General features: G+C 40.8%; 3 protein-coding genes across 10 annotated transcripts in view; all 3 read left to right on the top strand.

Moving 5' to 3' along the window:
* Positions 1-223: 223 nt before the first annotated feature.
* On the top strand, positions 224-799 carry LOC136117604 (uncharacterized). Its single transcript, XM_065868575.1, has one exon. It carries the CDS (start codon positions 224-226, stop codon positions 797-799), a length of 576 nt encoding a protein of 191 aa, XP_065724647.1.
* A 5466-nt stretch (positions 800-6265) lies between these two features.
* Positions 6266-7308, top strand: LOC108013970 (uncharacterized). Of its 2 annotated transcripts, none has more exons than XM_017079985.4 (4): positions 6266-6519; positions 6589-6772; positions 6830-6968; positions 7032-7308. In XM_017079985.4, the coding sequence occupies exons 1-4, from the start codon at positions 6333-6335 to the stop codon at positions 7272-7274; spliced, it is 753 nt and encodes a 250-aa protein (XP_016935474.3). In that variant the 5' UTR covers positions 6266-6332; the 3' UTR covers positions 7275-7308. The 2 variants fall into 2 exon arrangements, with proteins under 2 accessions (XP_016935474.3, XP_036677744.2); XM_036821849.3 differs by having other exon boundaries at positions 6267-6519; positions 6827-6968.
* A 1740-nt stretch (positions 7309-9048) lies between these two features.
* Positions 9049-19518, top strand: part of eIF4B (eukaryotic translation initiation factor 4B) — a 58826-nt gene continuing 48356 nt past the window's right edge. For 3 of the 7 annotated variants that reach the window (XR_010655110.1, XR_005015009.2, XM_017080610.2), the window contains exons 1-2: positions 9507-9534; positions 13237-14388. Coding sequence is in view for 5 of the 7 variants with exons in the window: in XM_017080610.2 (XP_016936099.1) it covers positions 9522-9534; positions 13237-14388 (1165 nt within the window). In the remaining 2 variants the exon portion in view is untranslated. Of the gene's footprint in view, positions 9203-9428; positions 9475-9506; positions 9535-13236; positions 14389-19518 lie in introns of those variants that run through there. The other 4 variants (XM_017080615.4, XM_017080612.2, XM_017080616.4 and 1 more) reach the window with 4 other exon arrangements.

The raw sequence follows: 19518 nt of genomic DNA, 5'->3' as shown, positions 1-19518 counted from the left end.
ACGCTAAAAAGCCCACTAAGAAAACAGATCTCAATTCTGAACAATCACTCAGTATAAAAAAGTACAAAATATATATTAGCATCCAAGTTCTGTGTTTTACTTAAGAGCAGGACTTACCTTGGTTTGAAGACAAACCATAATTGGTGACCGCAGACGATTCAAACATCTGCAATCAAAGCGAACGCACCTCGACTTACTCAGAACTTCAACATAACCTCAAACAATGCCGGATAACGAAGACTTCGTCGACGCGCAGGAACCACTGCAAATTCCTGATGCAATTGCTGTGAACTCGGTATTTGCCAAGATGCCCTTCCCTCAACTACATTCCATTACCAACATCGAAATGTTTTTCACCAAACTGGAAAGCTGGTTTTTGCTGCAAGGTCTCGGTGCACGCAAAGAACAGGAGAAATACGCAGCAGTAATTGCGTATGCTGATCCCAAATACCTGGATCAAGTGCACGATCTTGTCAATAACCCACCACAAACAAACCCGTACTCAACCCTCAAGCAAGCAATTTTGTTAAAATTTGCCGAATCAGAGATGGTGCGCCTCGACAGACTTGCGACAGGAATTCAAATAGGTGACGGTCGTCCAAGTCATCTACTCAGCCAACTACAGCAAACTAACGCCACCAATGACGAATCGGTTGTACGTCGCTACTGGATCAAGCGCTTACCACCTCCTGCGCGTGCTGTAATCGTAGGTCTGCTCGAAAGCTCTCCCAACACCACCCTCGCCCAGCTTGCAACTGCTGCCGATGCTGTGATGGATTCCCTTAACTACGACACTTAATATCACATGTGTGCAGTATCACAGCAAAACACCCACCACGCTTCACAGGAGGATCGCATCACACAGCTGGTTAAACGCCTGGATGACAATGACAAGATGCTACACCAGATCAACAACAAGCTGAGTCAGCTCCTTGGCACCACCAATCAGCAACGCGGTCGGAGCTACAATCGATCACCCAGAAACAACAGTTTCCGCAGTAACACACCATCCAGGGACAATTCTAACCCTCAATTTTTCTGGTACCACAACAAGTACGCAGACAGTGCCCAACGTTGCATCCAACCTTTCCATGCCAACAACAGTTCAAAAAACTAAGCTCCACCGTTGGAAATCAACAGGGCAGCTCCGACGGTCGTAACGCAAATGCCTCACAACGCTACCCATTGTTTAAAGTAAACATCTGCAGAATTTCATCCTCCAACCGTCTCTTCGTTCCGGACTCCAAATCGGGTAAAAGTTTTCTCATCGACACTGGAGCTGACGTATCTGTTATACCACCAAAAACAATTAATCGAGACATCAAAGCTAATAATAACCATACACTATTCGCAGCCAATGGAACAGCAATCCATACTTATGGTACCACCCGCCTTACGCTGGATCTCGGCTTGCGCCGCCCTTTCACATGGATTTTTACCATAGCCAATACGAAAATCACAATCATAGGCTCAGACTTCTTGCAGCACTTTAATCTCCTGGTTGATCTTAAAAACTCGTTGTTAGTTGATGTCGAAACACGCCTATCATACTGCGGTATATTTAGCCAACAATCAATTGCGGAGATCAGGACATATTACATTCACTGCGAATTCTCCAAGCTACTGGAAGAATTTAAGGACATCACACAGCTTAACTCATCTCCTCCTCAAGCAACAACCGCCAACGTACTTATGGTACCACCCGCCTTACGCTGGATCTCGGCTTGCGCCGCCCTTTCACATGGATTTTTACCATAGCCAATACGAAAATCACAATCATAGGCTCAGACTTCTTGCAGCACTTTAATCTCCTGGTTGATCTTAAAAACTCGTTGTTAGTTGATGTCGAAACACGCCTATCATACTGCGGTATATTTAGCCAACAATCAATTGCGGAGATCAGGACATATTACATTCACTGCGAATTCTCCAAGCTACTGGAAGAATTTAAGGACATCACACAGCTTAACTCATCTCCTCCTCAAGCAACAACCGCCAACGTTACACACTGCATTGAAACCAAAGGCTCTCCACCATTCGCTAGGCCCAGAAGACTTACCCCAGAAAAATTCCAAGCAGCAAAAAGTGAGTTCCAGTATCTGATCAACCTCGGCGTTTGCCGCGCGTCAAAAAGCCCTTACGCCTCCCCGTTACACATGGTCCGTAAGGCTAGTGGTGAATGGCGTCCATGCGGCGATTACCGAGCTCTCAATGCCCAAACCACCCCAGATCGGTATCCCTTACCACACATTCAAGACTGCACTCACATATTTTTCAGGAAGCACGTATTTTCAAAGATCGATCCAAGCCGAGCATACCATCAAATTCCCATCGAGGCTCGAGACATCCCCAAAACGGCCATAACTACACCTTTTGGATTATTCGAATTCACCCACATGACTTTCGGACTGTGCAACGCGGCGCAAACATTCCAACGATACATGCATTCCGCATTTTGAGATGGATTTTGTCTTCGTTTACGTCGATGACATCGCGGTTGCATCAGTTAACATGGAGCAGCACAAACTTCACCTCCGCAAAGTATTTGAACGACTGCGCCAATTCAACCTCACCATAAATCCAGCTAAATGTAGTTTCGGAAAGAAGTCGATCGATTTCTTAGGCCATCATATCGATTCAAACGGCATCAAACCACTGCCAGAGAAAGTAAAGGCCATTTCGGATTTCCCTCTGCCCAAAGTCGCAAAGGAGCTACGCAGGCTCATGGCAATGATTAACTTCTACAGGCGATTCTTGCCAAATGCAATTCAACATCAGGCACCGCTAAACCAACTTATCCCTGGAAATAAGAAGAATGACTCAACTCCAATCACTTGGACTGCCGCTACTATCAACGATTTCGGTGAATGTAAGCGAACTCTTGCAGAGGCAACGTTACTTGTACACCCAACACCCTCTGCGCCACTTTCTCTCTGCACAGATGCAAGCGATTTCGCAGTTGGAGCAGTACTATATCAAGTCGTGAGCGGCCAGTTTCAACCAATGGGATTTTTCAGTGTAAAGGTAACTGAAACGCAACGCAAGTATAGCACATATGATCGAGAACTGCTCGCTATATACCTCAGCATCAGACACTTTCGCTACATGCTAGAAGGAAGAACGTTTGACATTCGCACAGACCATAAACCTTTGGTATACGCTTTTTCGCAAAAACCTGAAAAAGCCTCCCCACGGCAACTTCGACAATTGGATTTCATTAGCCAATTCACTACCTCTATCGTGCATGTGGCTGGAATTGAAAACACTACTGCTGACGCGCTTTCCCGCATCTCAACCATCGAACGCGAAATTATAGACTACAACCAACTCAGCATCGCACAAGCAAGTTGCAAAGAACTTAAACGACTACTGAACGACAACACCACTGCATTGCAGTTGAAGTCAATCAGCTTTCCCAACTCTACCAATTCAATAGTTTGCGATTTATCTACTTCCAGCGTGCGACCTTTTGTTCCAGAGCCTCTAAGGAAGAACGTCATCAGAAAACTACACAACATTTCTCACAGTGGAGTTGGATCAACTATAAAACTTATCAAGCAACGCTTCGTATGGCCCTCAATGCACAAGGAGATTTCTCAATTTGTAAAACACTGTACACCTTGCCAAAAATCGAAGATTTCCAGACACGTCCGCTCGCCGCTGCAGCAGTTCACGCTTCCTACACAAAGATTCGATCACATCAATTTAGATCTCATCGGACCATTACCACAATCAGGTCAATATAGATACTGTTTAACAATCATTGACCGTTATACACGTTGGCCAGAAGCCATCGCAATCGAGGACATGCACGCCAACACGGTAGCCTCTGCACTCATCGGCTCGTGGATCTCAAGATTTGGAGTTCCAGCCCGCATCACAACGGATCAGGGCGGACAGTTTGAGTCCCAATTGTTCCATGAATTGTCACGACTGCTAGGAATAGACCACCTTCGCACAACAGCATATCACCCACAAGCAAACGGAATCATCGAACGCTGGCACAGAACACTTAAAGCAGCCATTATGTGCAAAAATCGTGTAAATTGGCTAAAAAAAACTTCCACTGATCCTGCTCGGGTTGCGTTCAGCATTCAAGCCAGACATCCAAACAACATCAGCACAACTTGTGTACGGAACAACCCTTCGCCTTCCTGGAGAATTTTTTCATCAAAAGTCCAATTTCCAACCGCAAACTGACTTCGCAAAGGAACTGGAGGAAATCATGCGAGAAATACGGCCCATCCAGACGGCACATCACGACTCCTCCAAGCCATTTGTTTTTAAAGAGCTGAAACAGGCAACTCACGTCTTCCTACGCAACGACACCGTCCGTGGATCCCTTCAACCGCCTTACGATGGACCTTTTGAAGTGAAAGAAAAGCAATCCAAATACTTCACTATAAACACCGGCACTCGATGCATTAAGGTGTCTATAGACCGACTCAAGCCCGCCTTCATCGAAACTCCGCAGCCAATTATTCCACCCCCAAATCCATCCAGTGACTTCAGCAACAGGATCGAAGACACCGCAACGACCCCTGCTGTTAACCAATCTTCAAGACCTCGTCGGACAATTAGACTCCCTATTCGTTTTACAACATGAAGTCTAGGGGGAGTACTGTGGCGATCATGTTTTCTGCCATCTGGTATCGCTGAAAACTCCTCAGAATAGATTGGTATCAAAAAACCTCTCTGGGCACACTCTTCGAAGAACCACGCTAAAAAGCCCACTAAGAAAACAGATCTCAAATCTGAACAATCACTCAGTATAAAAAAGTACAAAATATATATTAGCATCCAAGTTCTGTGTTTTACTTAAGAGCAGGACTTGCCTTGGTTTGAAGACAAACCATACGTCCTGTAAGCTTTTTTGGGTTTTCCTTCCATTTTTAATTTTTAGTTTCCACGCCGCTTTGCACGAACTCCTCCAAAGAATAGATTTCTTATTCTTTGGGCAGCGGCTAACGGCGTTCATCGAAATTCACTCGCTAAATCTGGGATTTTTTTTTGGTATTTTTATAAGCTCAGCTGAGTACCGCGCTGAAAAACAGACCCGACGAAAAGCGTTAGCCGCGTGATTGCCTCTCGCTCACTCCTATGGTAAGCTCGCGGTTTTCGTCTATGTGAGTACTAGGCTTAAGCCATAGAACATATATTTGCGTTTTTTCTAACGCTTATGTGTTTTTTACTTTCAAACCAAATATTTCGGGTAGAACTGCGTTAAAATTAATAAAGAAAATAAATTAAATAAATAATAACTTATATATTCGCGCCAATATTTGTGAGTCGTGCTAAAAAAAAATCCTATCCCTACTCGAGTGCTACATGATTCTCTAGTGATGAATCCAGTGATTCATCAACGATGGGCAAATAAATACTAAATATACAAAAAAAATACGAAAAAAATATCAAAAACCAAGCCAAGACACTATTTTTTACACACCTATTAGTCATAGGTAAAATACTATGTAAAGGAAAACGGGTTAATAGCCTCTGCTCACAGCCGCTTAAAAACGCAATGGCAATTTCAAACGGATTTTTATTCACATAGAGAGTCGCTGAAGTGAACAGCTGATCGGCAAAACCAAAACGCTTCCGAAGGAAAAGGACGTGAAAATTGAGATGCCGAGAAAAAAATGGAAAACAGTGCAAAACTTATTACAGTTTGAACGCTAGCATGTGGAATATTGTTAGCGTCAAATTTATTTAGGACAAGATTTCCATTGAATGGTGACCTTCCTTCTCTGACTATATCCATTTCTTATTGGCTTTAAATGGCTTCTTCTATAGATAAATTAAGTATGATTTGATACAACAGGATCCAGGTCTTGCCAGGAAAGACATAAGCTGGAGGTTGGTCGTTTCCTTAAAAAAAGCATAGCAATATTTATTTTCAAGAAGAGATCAATTTCTGAGTTCCGAGGCGATGGAATGCTTCTGAGTTCTGCACCAACAACAATTTTCGTAAACCTGCGCCTGCGAAATCGCCAAGTCTTGCAAAAAAGAAATGAATAGAAACACTGAAATACTTAATTGATTTGAGTGTACAGCGAAAACAGCCTCTGAGTGAAAAATTGTAAAGCCTAGTACTCAGATCGACGAAAGCCCCGAGCTAGCCATAGGAGTGAGCGAGAGGCAAATACGCGGCTAAAGCTTTTCGTAGGGTCTGTTTTTCAGCGCGGTACTCAGATGAGCTAAGGAAATACCAGAAAAAATACCAGATTTCTCGAGTGAATTTTCGATGAACGCCGTTAGCCGCGGCCCACAGAATAAGAAATTTGATCTTTGGCTGTGTTGGTGCAGAAGCGGGTGGAAACCGAAGTTCAAAAATGAAAAAAAAAACTCAAAAACCACGCCAAAAACGTCTTCAGGAGTTTACTTCTGAGGAAAAAGTGCGCTTAATAAAAGCTGTGGAGGAGCGCCCAGTGTTGTGGGACTTGACCCACAAAAAGCATTTCGATGCTGTGTTTATGAAGAGAACCTGGGAGGAGGTTGCGGTGGTCATGGACAACGATTGTAGGTTATAATTTTGCATTATTAAGTATTTGTGAACATAAGTGTATAATATATACTTATTATGCATAGATAATGGTTGCAAGCTGGCTTGGAAGTACCTGCGGGACAGCCTTAAGTACCACAACAAGGTCGGAAAGCAGAAGAGTGGAAGTGCTGGAGGAGATCTAGTGGAGAAGCCCAGCGGAAAGGAGTGTGCCGAGTGGGAATTCGCTCCGTACATGGACTTCTTGCCGGACGTGTCATCGCAAAGAAGGTAGGCTCTGGCCAAATGAATTTTGTTACGTTTTACTAATCATTTCAATTATAGCAGAACCACCAGTAGTGGGATCTTAGACGAGATTTCTATTGAAGACTGGACACTGGACTCCACCACCATCAGCTACTCTGCAGCTGAAGCGGAGCTGGAGGCCGCGCTAGAGGATGAGGTACCCGAGGAATTATATACCTACGTAAGTTGCTCTACTCGTGTTTGATTTTGTAACATTTATATGATTTTACTTTTACTTTCATAGGGAGGAGAAAAAAAGCCAGCCCCAAAGAAGCGAAAGCTGGATGGTGATGGCTCACCAGCCGTGGCCATGTGTAACATGCTGGGGGAATTCCTTCAGCATCAGCGGGCCAACACCACTCTATCAAGGCCCATATTGGCCTATTGGGATGGGGAGCTGAACGCCATGCGTCCGGAAGATGCTGCCAGGGTGGAGAAAAAGATGACACAGCTTCTGTGGGACGAAAAAGAATCCCTATGTTACTAATTTAGATTAATAAAACATTTGTTGAACATTTCAATTATTTTTATTTTATTTTCTTCATACACCAGCAGACTCGTCTTGCCAAGGTACTTGAGAATACCCAGCACTACCGTTTAGATATTCCATCAAGTTGCTTCGAACTTCCTTGCTGAAATCTTGGGGGCGACCTCGTCGGCAGGCTTCCAGGTCGACAAGCACGTTGCTCGGTACTTCGTGCAACGTGTAAGTTGTAGGATTTTTCCGCATCAAAAAATTATGCAGTGCACAACAGGCTGCTATAACTTTCTGAGACTTGCTTGGGTTACTCAGCAAAGCACAAAGCACAGCCATCCACCGTGCACTAAGAATTCCAAATGCAATCTCAATGCAACGGCGAGCACGACTCAGCCTATAGTTGAAAATGCGCTCCTTTCGATGCAGGTCCTTGCCACTGTATGGCTTCATAATGCGCTTATGAAGGGGAAACGCATCATCGCCGATTATGAAGTAGGGAGTTCGGTGCCCGTTTATCACTTTGTCCTCCGAAAACGGCAGCTCATCCAGAAGTAGGCGTTTTCCAAGAGTACTGTGCGAAAAAGCGTTCATGTCTCCCTCGCTTCCGAGCGCCCCGGCTTCTATGTAAGTGAATCGGTAGTGAGCGTCGCAGATTGCCATAAGCACAATCGAATGAAATCCCTACATTAAATTAAATTTACTTATTAAATTTTCTTTGAAATTTAAAAGTACATACCTTATAATTGTAAAAAAGGCTTCCGCTATTAGTGGGGGCCTTTATCGCCACATGCTTCCCGTCGACGGCACCAAGACAGTTTGGAAAGTTTCATTCGTCTTTAAAGTCTTTCGCCCACCTCAGCAAGTTATCGGTGGTCCACTTCGGAAATTCCCCTTGCAACGCAGTCCAAATTGCTGTGCAAACCTGGTCGAGGATGACACCGAAATGTTGCTTGCTGATCCGATAAGTGGATCCAACATGGCGTTGCAGATCTCCAGAAGCAAGAAATCTAACAAAGGAATATTAAATCACAATATTAAAATACAATAATGGTATCAAAGTCTAGACTTATATGTATATATATTCTATTTACTCCAAAACGATGGCCAACTTCGCTTTTAGCGGTATGGCATCTGGCCGGGTGTTCCTTTTGGGGATAAGTTATTGTTCCACCAATCCAAAGAGTGCGTTGAAGCTGCTTTCCGGCATGTGGAAGTTCTCGAAGAACATGGATGGGGTGTTAACCAAGTTCTGAAACTTTAAAATAGAAGAAAATGCTCATAGGTGGAAGAGTATTTCTTTATTTTTCAACAATATTACTTACGTCTGAAGCATAGCGGCCTTTAAACGAGCGTTCCTTGAGATACGGGCTCACCCAATATTTCCGCCTCTGTGTCCTTTTTTCCGCCTCCTCCTGCTCTCCTGCGGCAATGCACATCGCCATACCTACTGCAAAGGTAAAGCTTGCGTCCTTGGTCTTCCACATTTTGTAGCTTTTAAATTTTCAATTTGTTTGATTTTTGTTTGTCAACAAACCCAGCTGATTGACAGTAAGACCATGCTATTTGCTTTGCGGATGAACTCTGAAAACTTCGGTCACACTGCAAAGAATAAGATTTTTCGACTAGTGAAAATCTTAGCCGATCTGAGTACTAGGCTTAAGCCAATAACGCCAAAACTCCTTAACTCCATCCTAGTGTTAATAGGCTTCAAGAATCTGGTGTGCAGAGGACATAAAACTTTTTCCGTGATGCAATTTTAAGCGGTGTGTTTAAGTGTGCAAAGGGTATTTATGTAAGCCTGGTATTTTAAAAAACGGAAAGATACACACTCAACGAATATTTCGATAACGATATAAGGAAACTGACATATGTGTATGTGCATTTGTAAAATTGTCAAAATTTAAGTTTGAAAATATTTGTTGAAATGGCTACAGCAGGTTAGAAAGATTTTACATTTTATTGTTTATTAAAAAAAGTTTTCTTCCTCTTTGTTGGAAACTTATTATAATAGGGTAAATTTTAACTTACTATCGGAGATTCCACATGGTTTTATTTTTGACACGTAATGTGAACGTGTGATTCATGTATACACTGTTCATATGTGTATGTATGAAAGAAAATAGGTTATTAGTGGTGGTGTCAAAAATCTCTTTGGCGAAGTGCGGGGGACATTACCGTATGCACCCAAACAAGTTTCCCCCAAATTTCGGTAACAAAATGTTGGACACCCCTGTGTGTTGTTTATTGAATGTACTAATGTGGCCAAAAAGTAAGGTGAATTTGTTTGTAATTAAATTAAAAATCTTTATTCTAAATCTATTTCACCCCAATTAAAGTAATCCCCTCCCGATAAAACAAACTTATGCCAACGTTTTTCTCAATTCTCGAAATATGCCAAAGAGTCCCTTTCCGATATAGCCAACAGCACCTTCGGTTTTTTTTTAACCTGAATCGATTCGAAACGCGTTCCCCGGAGTGGTCTCTAGAGTTTTGTGAGTAGTCAGAAGTCACACGGAGCCAACTCAGGCGAATACGGTAATTGCGGAACGATATGCGTCGAACTTTTGGCGAATTAGTCACGAAGAACGAATAAAATTTAAGCCGGTGCATTATCGTGATGCAAAATCCAAGAGTTGTTGGTCTGGTCTTTTTAAAATAATTGCTTCACGAAAACGACGCTTAAATAACATTCCTTATTAACAGTTTGGCAAGGTGAGAGGTATTCATAGCCCACCACACCATAAAAATCAAAAACAAGGAATTACGCCATAGTCGCGTACCTCAACTATCAGATAACCGTTACTCAGCTAATGGGACAAAAGGGAAATGGAGATATGCAAGCAGCAAAGCGAGACTGAAATTCACTCCTACCACTGATCTCAATATATGGTTATGTGGGCGGTAGGCAGATTTAAGCGTTATGGGCATTGGAGTGAGCGGGCCAATTTTTTTTTTTTAATCGATAGGTATTGACTAGATTAATACATTTCAGTTAAAATTTTTTATCTTGCATAAAAATTGTGGGCGGCTTGTGGGCGTTAGAGTGGGCGTGGTACGCTGCGTAAGAAGCTCAGGAATCTGCATGCCGAATCCCAATAGTGTAGCTCTTATAGTTTCCGAGGACGGACAGATTGACAAGGCTAGAGCGACTCGGCTAGTGATCCGGATCAAGAATATGGGGTCGGAAACTCTTCCTTTTGCCTGTTACATACTTACAAAGAATCTAGTATACCCTTTTACTCTATGAGTAACGGGTATAAAAACAAATTCACCTTTTGCCGACAAAAGTACATATTTAGTTTTTGTTAATGTCAATATGAAAATTGAAAAAAAAAAAAAAATAAATGTATGAAACAAAACGTGAAGTGGATCCCATTAATATTCGTTTTTTTTTCAACTGAAAAATAAAGCTTTAATACCAATTCCTACGGGTACATATCTTATGGTTACATTAAAAAATAAAAGTAAAAACATACATAAACAAAAGAACTCAACATTTTGCGTTACTTCAATATTCGGTATGGTAGTCATTATTTTTTAAGGTATCAGGCATCGTTTTGGCATATTTGCTATAATTTTGTTTGTGAATTCCGGCCCAATTTTAGCACACTCTTCTTGAAGCCGTTCCCTAAAGGCCGATATGGACGATATAGGCCTTTTGTCTACAGGGCGATCCAACTCACTGCACAAATTCGCAATTCGATTGAGATCAGGTGATTGGAGAGGCAGTTCCAAGACTTTTGAAAAGTTATACAGCAACCAGGACCTTACTTTATGGGCCTTGTGCTTCGGATCGTTGTCCTTTTCTTCGTCAACTGCTTCAAATTTTCTTTCAAAGTTTTTAGGTGCTGGTCCTGGTTTATTATACCATAAACAACTATCATATTTCCCACACCTTTTGTGAAAATGCAGCCCCAAATCATCATATCTATCATCCCCGCCGTGTTTTACTGTTGGTCTAAGGTGTTTTTCTGGAGCTTAGTATTTAGTTTCCTCCAAACCAGTCTTGCCGTCACTGCCGAAAAGGTTGGCCAACAATTTGGCCTTCAATTCTGGATGAGTTTTCTTGACTTTTCGAACTATTTCGGCTCTTCGCGATCAGTCTTTCTTTTTGGTTGTCCTCTTTCCACATTTCAAATCTTCGGACGATGTCACCGTCCACACCGTTTAAACGCCACTGGAGAAGAAGTTTTCGCTGCTCCATGGACGAATAGCGACCCATTTTAAATTCGGGACTAAAACCTTGCGTCTTCTTTGGTGTCATCTATAACACAATTTTTGGCCGATTGGAGTTCTAACAGCATTTTTTCACGACTTTAAATTTCAAATAACGTGTTAAAATATATATATACGAGGGTGGTCCGATAAGTACTTAGCCTCCAAAATAAAAACGTAAATTTTGGAAAAGTGGCGATTTATTTCTCAACATAATCTCCTTTTAGCTCGATACACTTGACCCAGCGATGCTCCAAATCTTTAAGAAAAATACGTTTTTTCGAGGTCTGCAAAATAGGCCTTTCTGTCCAGCGAGTGATTTTTTCAAGTTTGGAAACAAAAAGAAGTCACACGGGGCCAAATCTGGAGAATATGGTGGTGGGGTAGCAGTTCGTAGCCCAACTCGACCAATTTGGCATTGGTGAGGGCGGAAGTGTGAGCCGGTGCGTTGTCATGATGGAAGAGCACTTTTTTCTTCGCCAAATGGCGCCGTATTTTCTGCAATTCGGCGGCGAATCGGCCCAATAATTCGGCATAGTACAGCCTTGTGACCGCTTTGCCCTTCTCCAGTTAGTCGATGTAGATCACACCTTGTGAGTCCCAAAAAACGGTGGCCATCACCTTTCCGGCCGATGGGACAGTCTTCGCCATCTTCGGAGAAGGTTCGCCGGGTAAAGTCCGCTGTTTCGACTGTTCCTTGGTCTCTGGTGTGTACCAGTGGATCCATGTTTCGTCGACGGTCACGAAACGACGCAGAAACTCCTTCGGATTGCGCTTAAACAGCGTCAAACAATGCTCTGAAGTGGTCTCACGGTTGCGTTTGTTGTCCGGAGTGAGCAAACGCGGCATCCATCCCGCCGACAGCTTTCTCATGCCCAAAATTTCCTGCAGGATATGACCCACGCTTTCTTTTGACATGCCTACTGTCCCAGCTATCTCGCGTATCTTCAATCGGCGGTCTGCCAATACGAGATTGTGGATTTTTGTCACGTTATCCTCCGTGTTAGCCGTTTTCGGGACACCTGGGCGTTGCTCATCAAAAACCGACGTGTGACCACGTTCAAACTCGTTGAACCCATTTTTGACGGTCGCCATCGAAGGAGAAGAGTCACCGTACACAGCATCCAAGCGCTCTTTGATTTCGCTGCGCGATTTCCCTTCCAAAAACAAGAATCGAATCACAGACCTATCTATATCCATTTTTCTAAAATCCGCGGACACGTCCGATTCCACCCGCAATCTAATCAAAACTACGAGTCCGATTCGGCTGAAATTTCGACAGTAGTCGTCTACGAGAATGTACTACACGATAGTAAATTTCTCTTGCGGTAGTGACGCCATCGGGCAGTGAGGCTAAGTACTTATCGGACTGCCCTCGTCTCTATAAAAAGGCAATATTAAAAGCTTAAATATACCAATAAGAAACAAATTGTCTTCATTAGTCTTATACATTTTTTTCGCGTTTGAAGTTGAAAAAAAAAACCGAATAATGGGATCCACTGTAGTCATTTTAATTAAATGTCCTTTTATAATAAAATGAACCAAATAATGCGAATTTATTGTCTACTGGGGGTGTCACAGAAACCTCATTGAACGAAAATTGATTGAAATTCTTTTATACATGCATACGAACCTTTTTCAAGTTCCAGCTGTTTTTGGATGGAAGAGAATCTTATGACGACCCAAAATATTTAGATTTAATTCATAGATACATACGTTAATTTGTAAATATACTTTCAAAAAACATTCATTTTAGGAAAAAAGGGTAAAAAGAATAAAGGAACCGTTATTTCGTTGCAATCGTTTTTATCTAATGCCGATGCACCGGTTGGAACCACTCAAGTTTCAAAAAAAATTCGAAATTTTGATGGTGAAGACAGTGATGAAGGAAGTGGTTCATTGCCCTTAATTTATCAGCTTCCTACAGCGCCAAGGGCCAATCGAATATTTGATGATAATTCTATTCCTCATAAAGCCCCGTTTATTGCTTATATCAATAACTTGCCGTTTGATGCAAACGAAGACGACCTTTATGAATTTTTTGGAGGTATTAATTTAATTTCTCTGAGACTTCCACGTGAAGATGGCGAAAACGGCCGTTCAAGGGGCTTTGGCTATGTTGAGTTAGAATCTCGAGAAGATTTAATTCATGTGCTAAGTTTACCAGATCCATCTATTAAAGGTCGCCGCATTCGCATTGAGCTATCCAATGAGAACGATCAGCAAAACCGGCAGAAAAGTAACAGGCGGTTTGATGGCTTTGGTAATAGCGGAGATAATAGAGACTCTGGCAATTGGAGACGAGATAGTCAAAATAATGGCAGTAGTTTTGGATATTCTTCCAATTTTGACAGAAGCTTTAATAGGGAAAGAAAACCTGTGCCAGAAAGAGAAGAAGCAAACACCCCTGGATCTTGGCGTACAAGTGCCAGACAGCAATCTTTTGATTCGTCGCCCTCTCGAGGGGATGTTGACCAAGTATCTGAAAAATATCGCGACGGTCGAGGCAGAATTGCGGAAAGATACTCGCGGGAAGATACTCCCAAGTTTGAAGAAAGGCCAAAACTAAATTTAAAACCACGAACTCTACCATTGCCCGATATAAAAAAAATTGACTTCGAAAAAAGTGATGTCGACGAAACAAATTCAGCTAAGCAAAGTGGAACTTCATCAATGAACGTGTTCGGATCCGCAAAACCGGTAGATACAGCTGCGAGAGAATTAGCGATTGAGGAACGTTTAGCTCTCGCTCGAAAACAGGATATGGGTCGCCAAGAGGAGGAGTTTTTGAGTGACAAGCTTGGTGAAGTCCAAATGGATAAAAACGATAACGAAAGTATAAATGCAACAGTAAGCTGGCGCCAGAATCAAGACAATAAGGAGGATAAAACAATAAATATGTATCAAGGTAATTATTATTTTTTATTACCTTAAACCAGTTAATGTAGAAAAGCCAATTTATACCTACAACCACTTGATTTAATTATGTTGTTAATTTTTTTTGGGCATATTTATACCCCTTAAATCGTGTGCTCTATTTTGTTCCTTGAAGAGTACGTAGTAGCTCCATTGTGGCTTGTTTTCCTTTCCGATTTACAGCATTTTAAATTTTTTGTTGAACTAGACTACATAGAGAAAAATCTAGCAAAAATTACTTTCGATTTTATAATTTTTAGAGTTTTTAAGTTGGAGACAAGTCCATTTAAGGAACGGATCACTTTATTGTTTGAGCTTTTACAATAAATTCGTTATAGTTTTTATAAACTAACATTAGCAACATAAATTTTCTAAAAATGAATTTATATATAATAAGATAGCTTTTTTTTAAGGGTTGGTATATATTAGATGTTTAAATTCACGTATACGAAATGTAAGCCAATACGAAAATTTGGTATTTACTTCTGCAAATGGCATAAATATACCTATAGGTATTTTTCAAATAAACCTTGTTATAAGACTCGAAGGCAAACGTCAATATGTACATACTTCTGTCTCCGATCGAGATCAAGACTTGCACCCACAAGTTGTTAGTTAGTTATCTTTAACTAGAAATTGAGTTTAAAAACCGTTAATTATAGATTGCTAACAGTACAAACACAAATTTGGACTCTGAAAAATGTTATGTTAATCAAAAGGGTAATACTATGTTTTAATTTTTGGCTTTTTTGTCAAATCATAAAAAACCTGGTTAATTAACATTTTGCACTTAAATATTTTGGTTTGAGTTACAAATGTTGGCACTACTATTTTTATGACCGGTCGAACTTGAACATAATTCCTTGAAATTACCATAATATGGGACCTATGCTGTGTTCTACTCTATACAGTGTAATTTAACTAAAAAATGTAATAAGAGGAGAATAGCCGCAGTTGAAGTTTTAAGTGGGACGGTACGTGCTCTAGTATTTCCGCATGATCGCAACTGTATTCTTAAGAGTATTCTAGTTAACCAGACATTTTAGTCTCTCTGGACGTATGAATTAAATCTGAAAAAAATCTATAATATTAATAATTTTGTACATCGTATTTTCTTACATAGGAAATATTATTAGCATCCTGCTGCTGCCTAAAAATAAATGTTTAGTTTAAATGGATTGGGATTTCAATTGTAAATATTGTATAAGCTCCATCTGTCAAGAAATAACATCTCAATAATAGGACTCGAAGTTATAAACAAAATATTACTCACTTTTATCTTTGCTACTTAAATTAAAATTAAAGCGTTCCTCATTTCCACACCATCGTAAAGGTAAAGGTTTTATTGAACTGTTATCTTCGAATTTTAAAATTTTATAATTTCTGCATGGCTTTTCTACAAAAATGTATGGATTTTATTCATACGCACGCACGAATATCTTGTTTTCAATATTTTTGCTGTCTTTAGATTTCTACTTGGTTTTTAAAGACGGGTGTGGGGATAACCCATGCAACTATTTGTTTAAAGAAATAAATTTGTTAAAACATAGGTCGCGTATTGTACCAGTTTATATTAAGCAAGCGTCTTTGATTTTTTTCGTTTTTTGTTAAGCCGTTTCTGGTGCAGGAGATACTGGTCATTACTTTTAGGGGTTCCTTTATTATTATACCCGTTACTCGTAGAGTAAAAGGGTATACTAGATTCGTCGGAAAGTATGTAACAGGCAGAAGGAAGCGTTTCCGACCCCACAAAGTATATATATTCTTGATCAGGATCACTAGCCGAGTCGATCTAGCCATGTCCGTCTGTCCGTCTGTCCGTCTGTCTGTCCGTCCGGATGAACGCTGAGATCTCGGAAACTATGGGAGCTAGGCTGTTGAGATTTGGCGTGCAGATTCCTGAGCTTCTTACGCAGCGCAAGTTTGTTTCGGCGCAGTGCCACGCCCACTCTAACGCCCACAAACCGCCCAAAACTGTGGCTCCTACAGTTTTGATGCTAGAATAAAAATTTTAACTGAAATGTATTGTTCTCATCAATAACTATCGATTGACCCAAAAAAAAGTTTGCCACGCCCACTTTAACGCCCACAAACCGCGAAAACCTGTGACGCCCACAATTTTCATGCTAGATAAAAAATTTTAACTGAAATGTATTGGTCTCGTCGATACCTATCGATTGATCCAAAAAAAAATTTGCCACGCCCACTCTAACGCCCATAACGCTTAAATCTGTATACCGCCGGTAGGTGGCGCATTTTAATCTCGCTTTGCTGCTTGCATATCTCCATATAGCTGAGTAACGGGTATCTGATAGTCGAGGTACTCGACTATAGCGTTCTTCCTTGTTTAGTATAGATTTATTCGAATAAATCCAAAGGCTTTTGATGACGAAGTTTTTTACAAAAGACCGTCATAGCCGTTTTTTTTTTTAAATATTTAGAAAGCTTTGAGCACTGAAATCGACTATTCACTTGCTACAAATAATGTCGATGCTTAAATTAATGTTTAATGTTTAACCAATTATCTCTCAATCTCTTTCTAAGCCTCAAATGAATGAAGCGAAAAATGTTTCGCCAATTCCTATTGATTGATCTTAAAAAAAGGTTTACATGCCCACTCTAACGTCCATATCGCGAAAAATCTATCACATTTTTAAAGATTTTCTAAAAGCGCAAAGGGAATTTCGAGTTTAATAACTTTGCACACATTGTTCAAATCAAAACATGAGGGTCTGACCAAAGAACGTAATAGCCGCTAGCATGCGCCCTGGTATTTTGGGAGTCTTCATCTCCCTTGCGCTCCCTTTAGCTGAGTAATGAGTATCTGGTAGTCAAGGCACTCGACAAAGGTGTTCTTCCTTGGGCTTCAATAACTTTCGGACTGCGATCATATAGTCGTTCGAATAAAAACACTTTAATACAAATTTTTAAAATCCTATAAAGACCCACAGAGTAGAAGACTCTATGGTAAACAAGAAAAAAAGTTATATACCCTTGCAGCTTCAATTATTAAATTTACAAACACAAAAAATGATATTCCCAATAGTATAAGATAATATGTCAAACAAGGAAGTACGCTATAGTCGAGTACCTCGACTATCACATACCCGTTACTCAAAGGGAAATGGAGATATGCAAGCAGCAAAGCGAAATTAAAATGCGGCACCTACCGGCGGTAGACAGATTTAAGCGTTATGAACGTTAGAGTGGGCGTGGCAAATTTATTTTTGGATCAATCGATAGGTATTGACGACACCAATACATTTCAGTTAAAATTTTTTATCTAGCATCCAAATTGTGGGCGTCACAAGTTTTCGCGGTTTGTGGGCGTTTAAGTGGGCGTGGCAAACTTTTTTTTAGGTCAATCGATAGGTATTGATGAGAACAATACATTTCAGTTAATTTCAGTTAATTTTCTGTCTAGCATCAAAACTGTAGGAGTTACAGTTTTGGGCGGTAGAGTGGGCGTGGCAGTCTACTGAAACAAACTTGCGCTGCGTAAGAAGCTCAGGAATCTGTACGCCAAATCTCAATAGCCTAACTCTCATAGTTTCCGAGATCTCAGCGTTCATCCGGACAGACAGACGGACAGACGGTCAGACGGACAGACGGACAGACGGACATGGCTAGATCGACTCGGCTAGTGATCCTGATCAAGAATATATATACTTTATGGGGTCGGAAACGCTTCCTTCTGCCTGTTACATACTTTCCGACGAATCTAGTATACCCTTTTACGCTACGAGTAACGGGTATAAAAACACCGAAGCTATAATTTGTTTCATATTATTTTTCTACCAATTTTCCGATCGTTCCTATGGCAGCTATATGATATAGTCGTCCGATTTTGATACAATTTTATTCGAAATTCAGAACTAATTAAAAAATGCTTTTTCCAAGCGTAGGAGGTTATATGTTAAAAAACACCGAAGCTATAATTTGTTTCATGTTATTTTCCTACCAATTTTCCGATCGTTCCTATGGCAGCTACAGCTGTGTTCTTTAAAATAGCAGTGCGACAGAAGCGAAACTATATAACGGTTTATAAGCATAGTCCTTTTCGTTAGTTAATCGCTAGTACATTTATTTTGTAGAATGGATCATAGAGATATAAAATAAGCCAAAACCACATTAAATTTGGTCTGTTTTTGGGTTCCTTTCATATTTTTGCACATGGACACAACATTTCGGCTGTTCACTAAAATAGCAGTTTTTGATTTTCCTCCAGGAAAAGTCCCGAAAATGTTTGTAACTTGGTAAAAATAGGTTTTTAATGAAGACCACTATTATAAATTGAACCATAATACACTATACCTATAGAAAAAAATTAACTTTAGTGGGTAGAGGAGCTCATTGCTTCAAGGGAGAAAGGAAAAAGTGATTGAGCTTAGAAAGGAGGGCAAAACGTATCAATATATTCAAAGTCCCTTAAAATGTACAGCCAATATGAGTTACAATGCCATAAACTATGAACCGAAGCCCGAAAAACGTTATGCGATACAGAAAACCACAATTATAGAGGACGTTCGCAAAGTGCGCTTCAGCAAAACTTATCCTTGTGCATCCTGTAGGACTATGAAAGCGGATGTGAGCTTGGGAATCAGGGATGGCACTATTCTCCGAAGTCTGTTCGATGAAAATTTGAATGCTAGAAGTCCACCAAAGGAGCCATTACTTGGAAAAAGACGCCCCAAAGACAAGTTGAAGTTTGCCAAAAGCCACTTGAACTAGCCACTTTCAAAAGGCGAAATATCCTTTGGACAGATGAGTCTTAGCTGGTGTTTTTTGGTGGAACAGGTTCAAAATAGTATGTCCGTCGACCACCAAACACCGGGTACCACCCAAAACAAAATCTCAAGACCGTTAAGCAGATGGCCTTAAAATCATGGTATGGGCAAATTTCTCATATAGCGGTGTTGGCCCCATACGTTTGATCGATGAGATCATGGACCAACATGTTTACGTAAATATACCGAGAAACGTCATTCTGGGTTATACTGATGATGAAATGTCCTTAATATGGACATTTCAGCAGGACAATGATCCTAAACACACCAACAAATTTGCCACACCAACATTTAGCCAAAAACAAATTGACGTAATGCCGAGTCCAGCACAGTCC

This window comes from Drosophila suzukii, chromosome 3 (assembly GCF_043229965.1).
Source record: "Drosophila suzukii chromosome 3, CBGP_Dsuzu_IsoJpt1.0, whole genome shotgun sequence".
Lineage (NCBI taxonomy): Eukaryota > Metazoa > Arthropoda > Insecta > Diptera > Drosophilidae > Drosophila > Drosophila suzukii.
The sequence above is the reverse complement of the archived record's forward strand: the minus strand, read 5'-3'. Positions and strand labels throughout refer to the sequence as shown.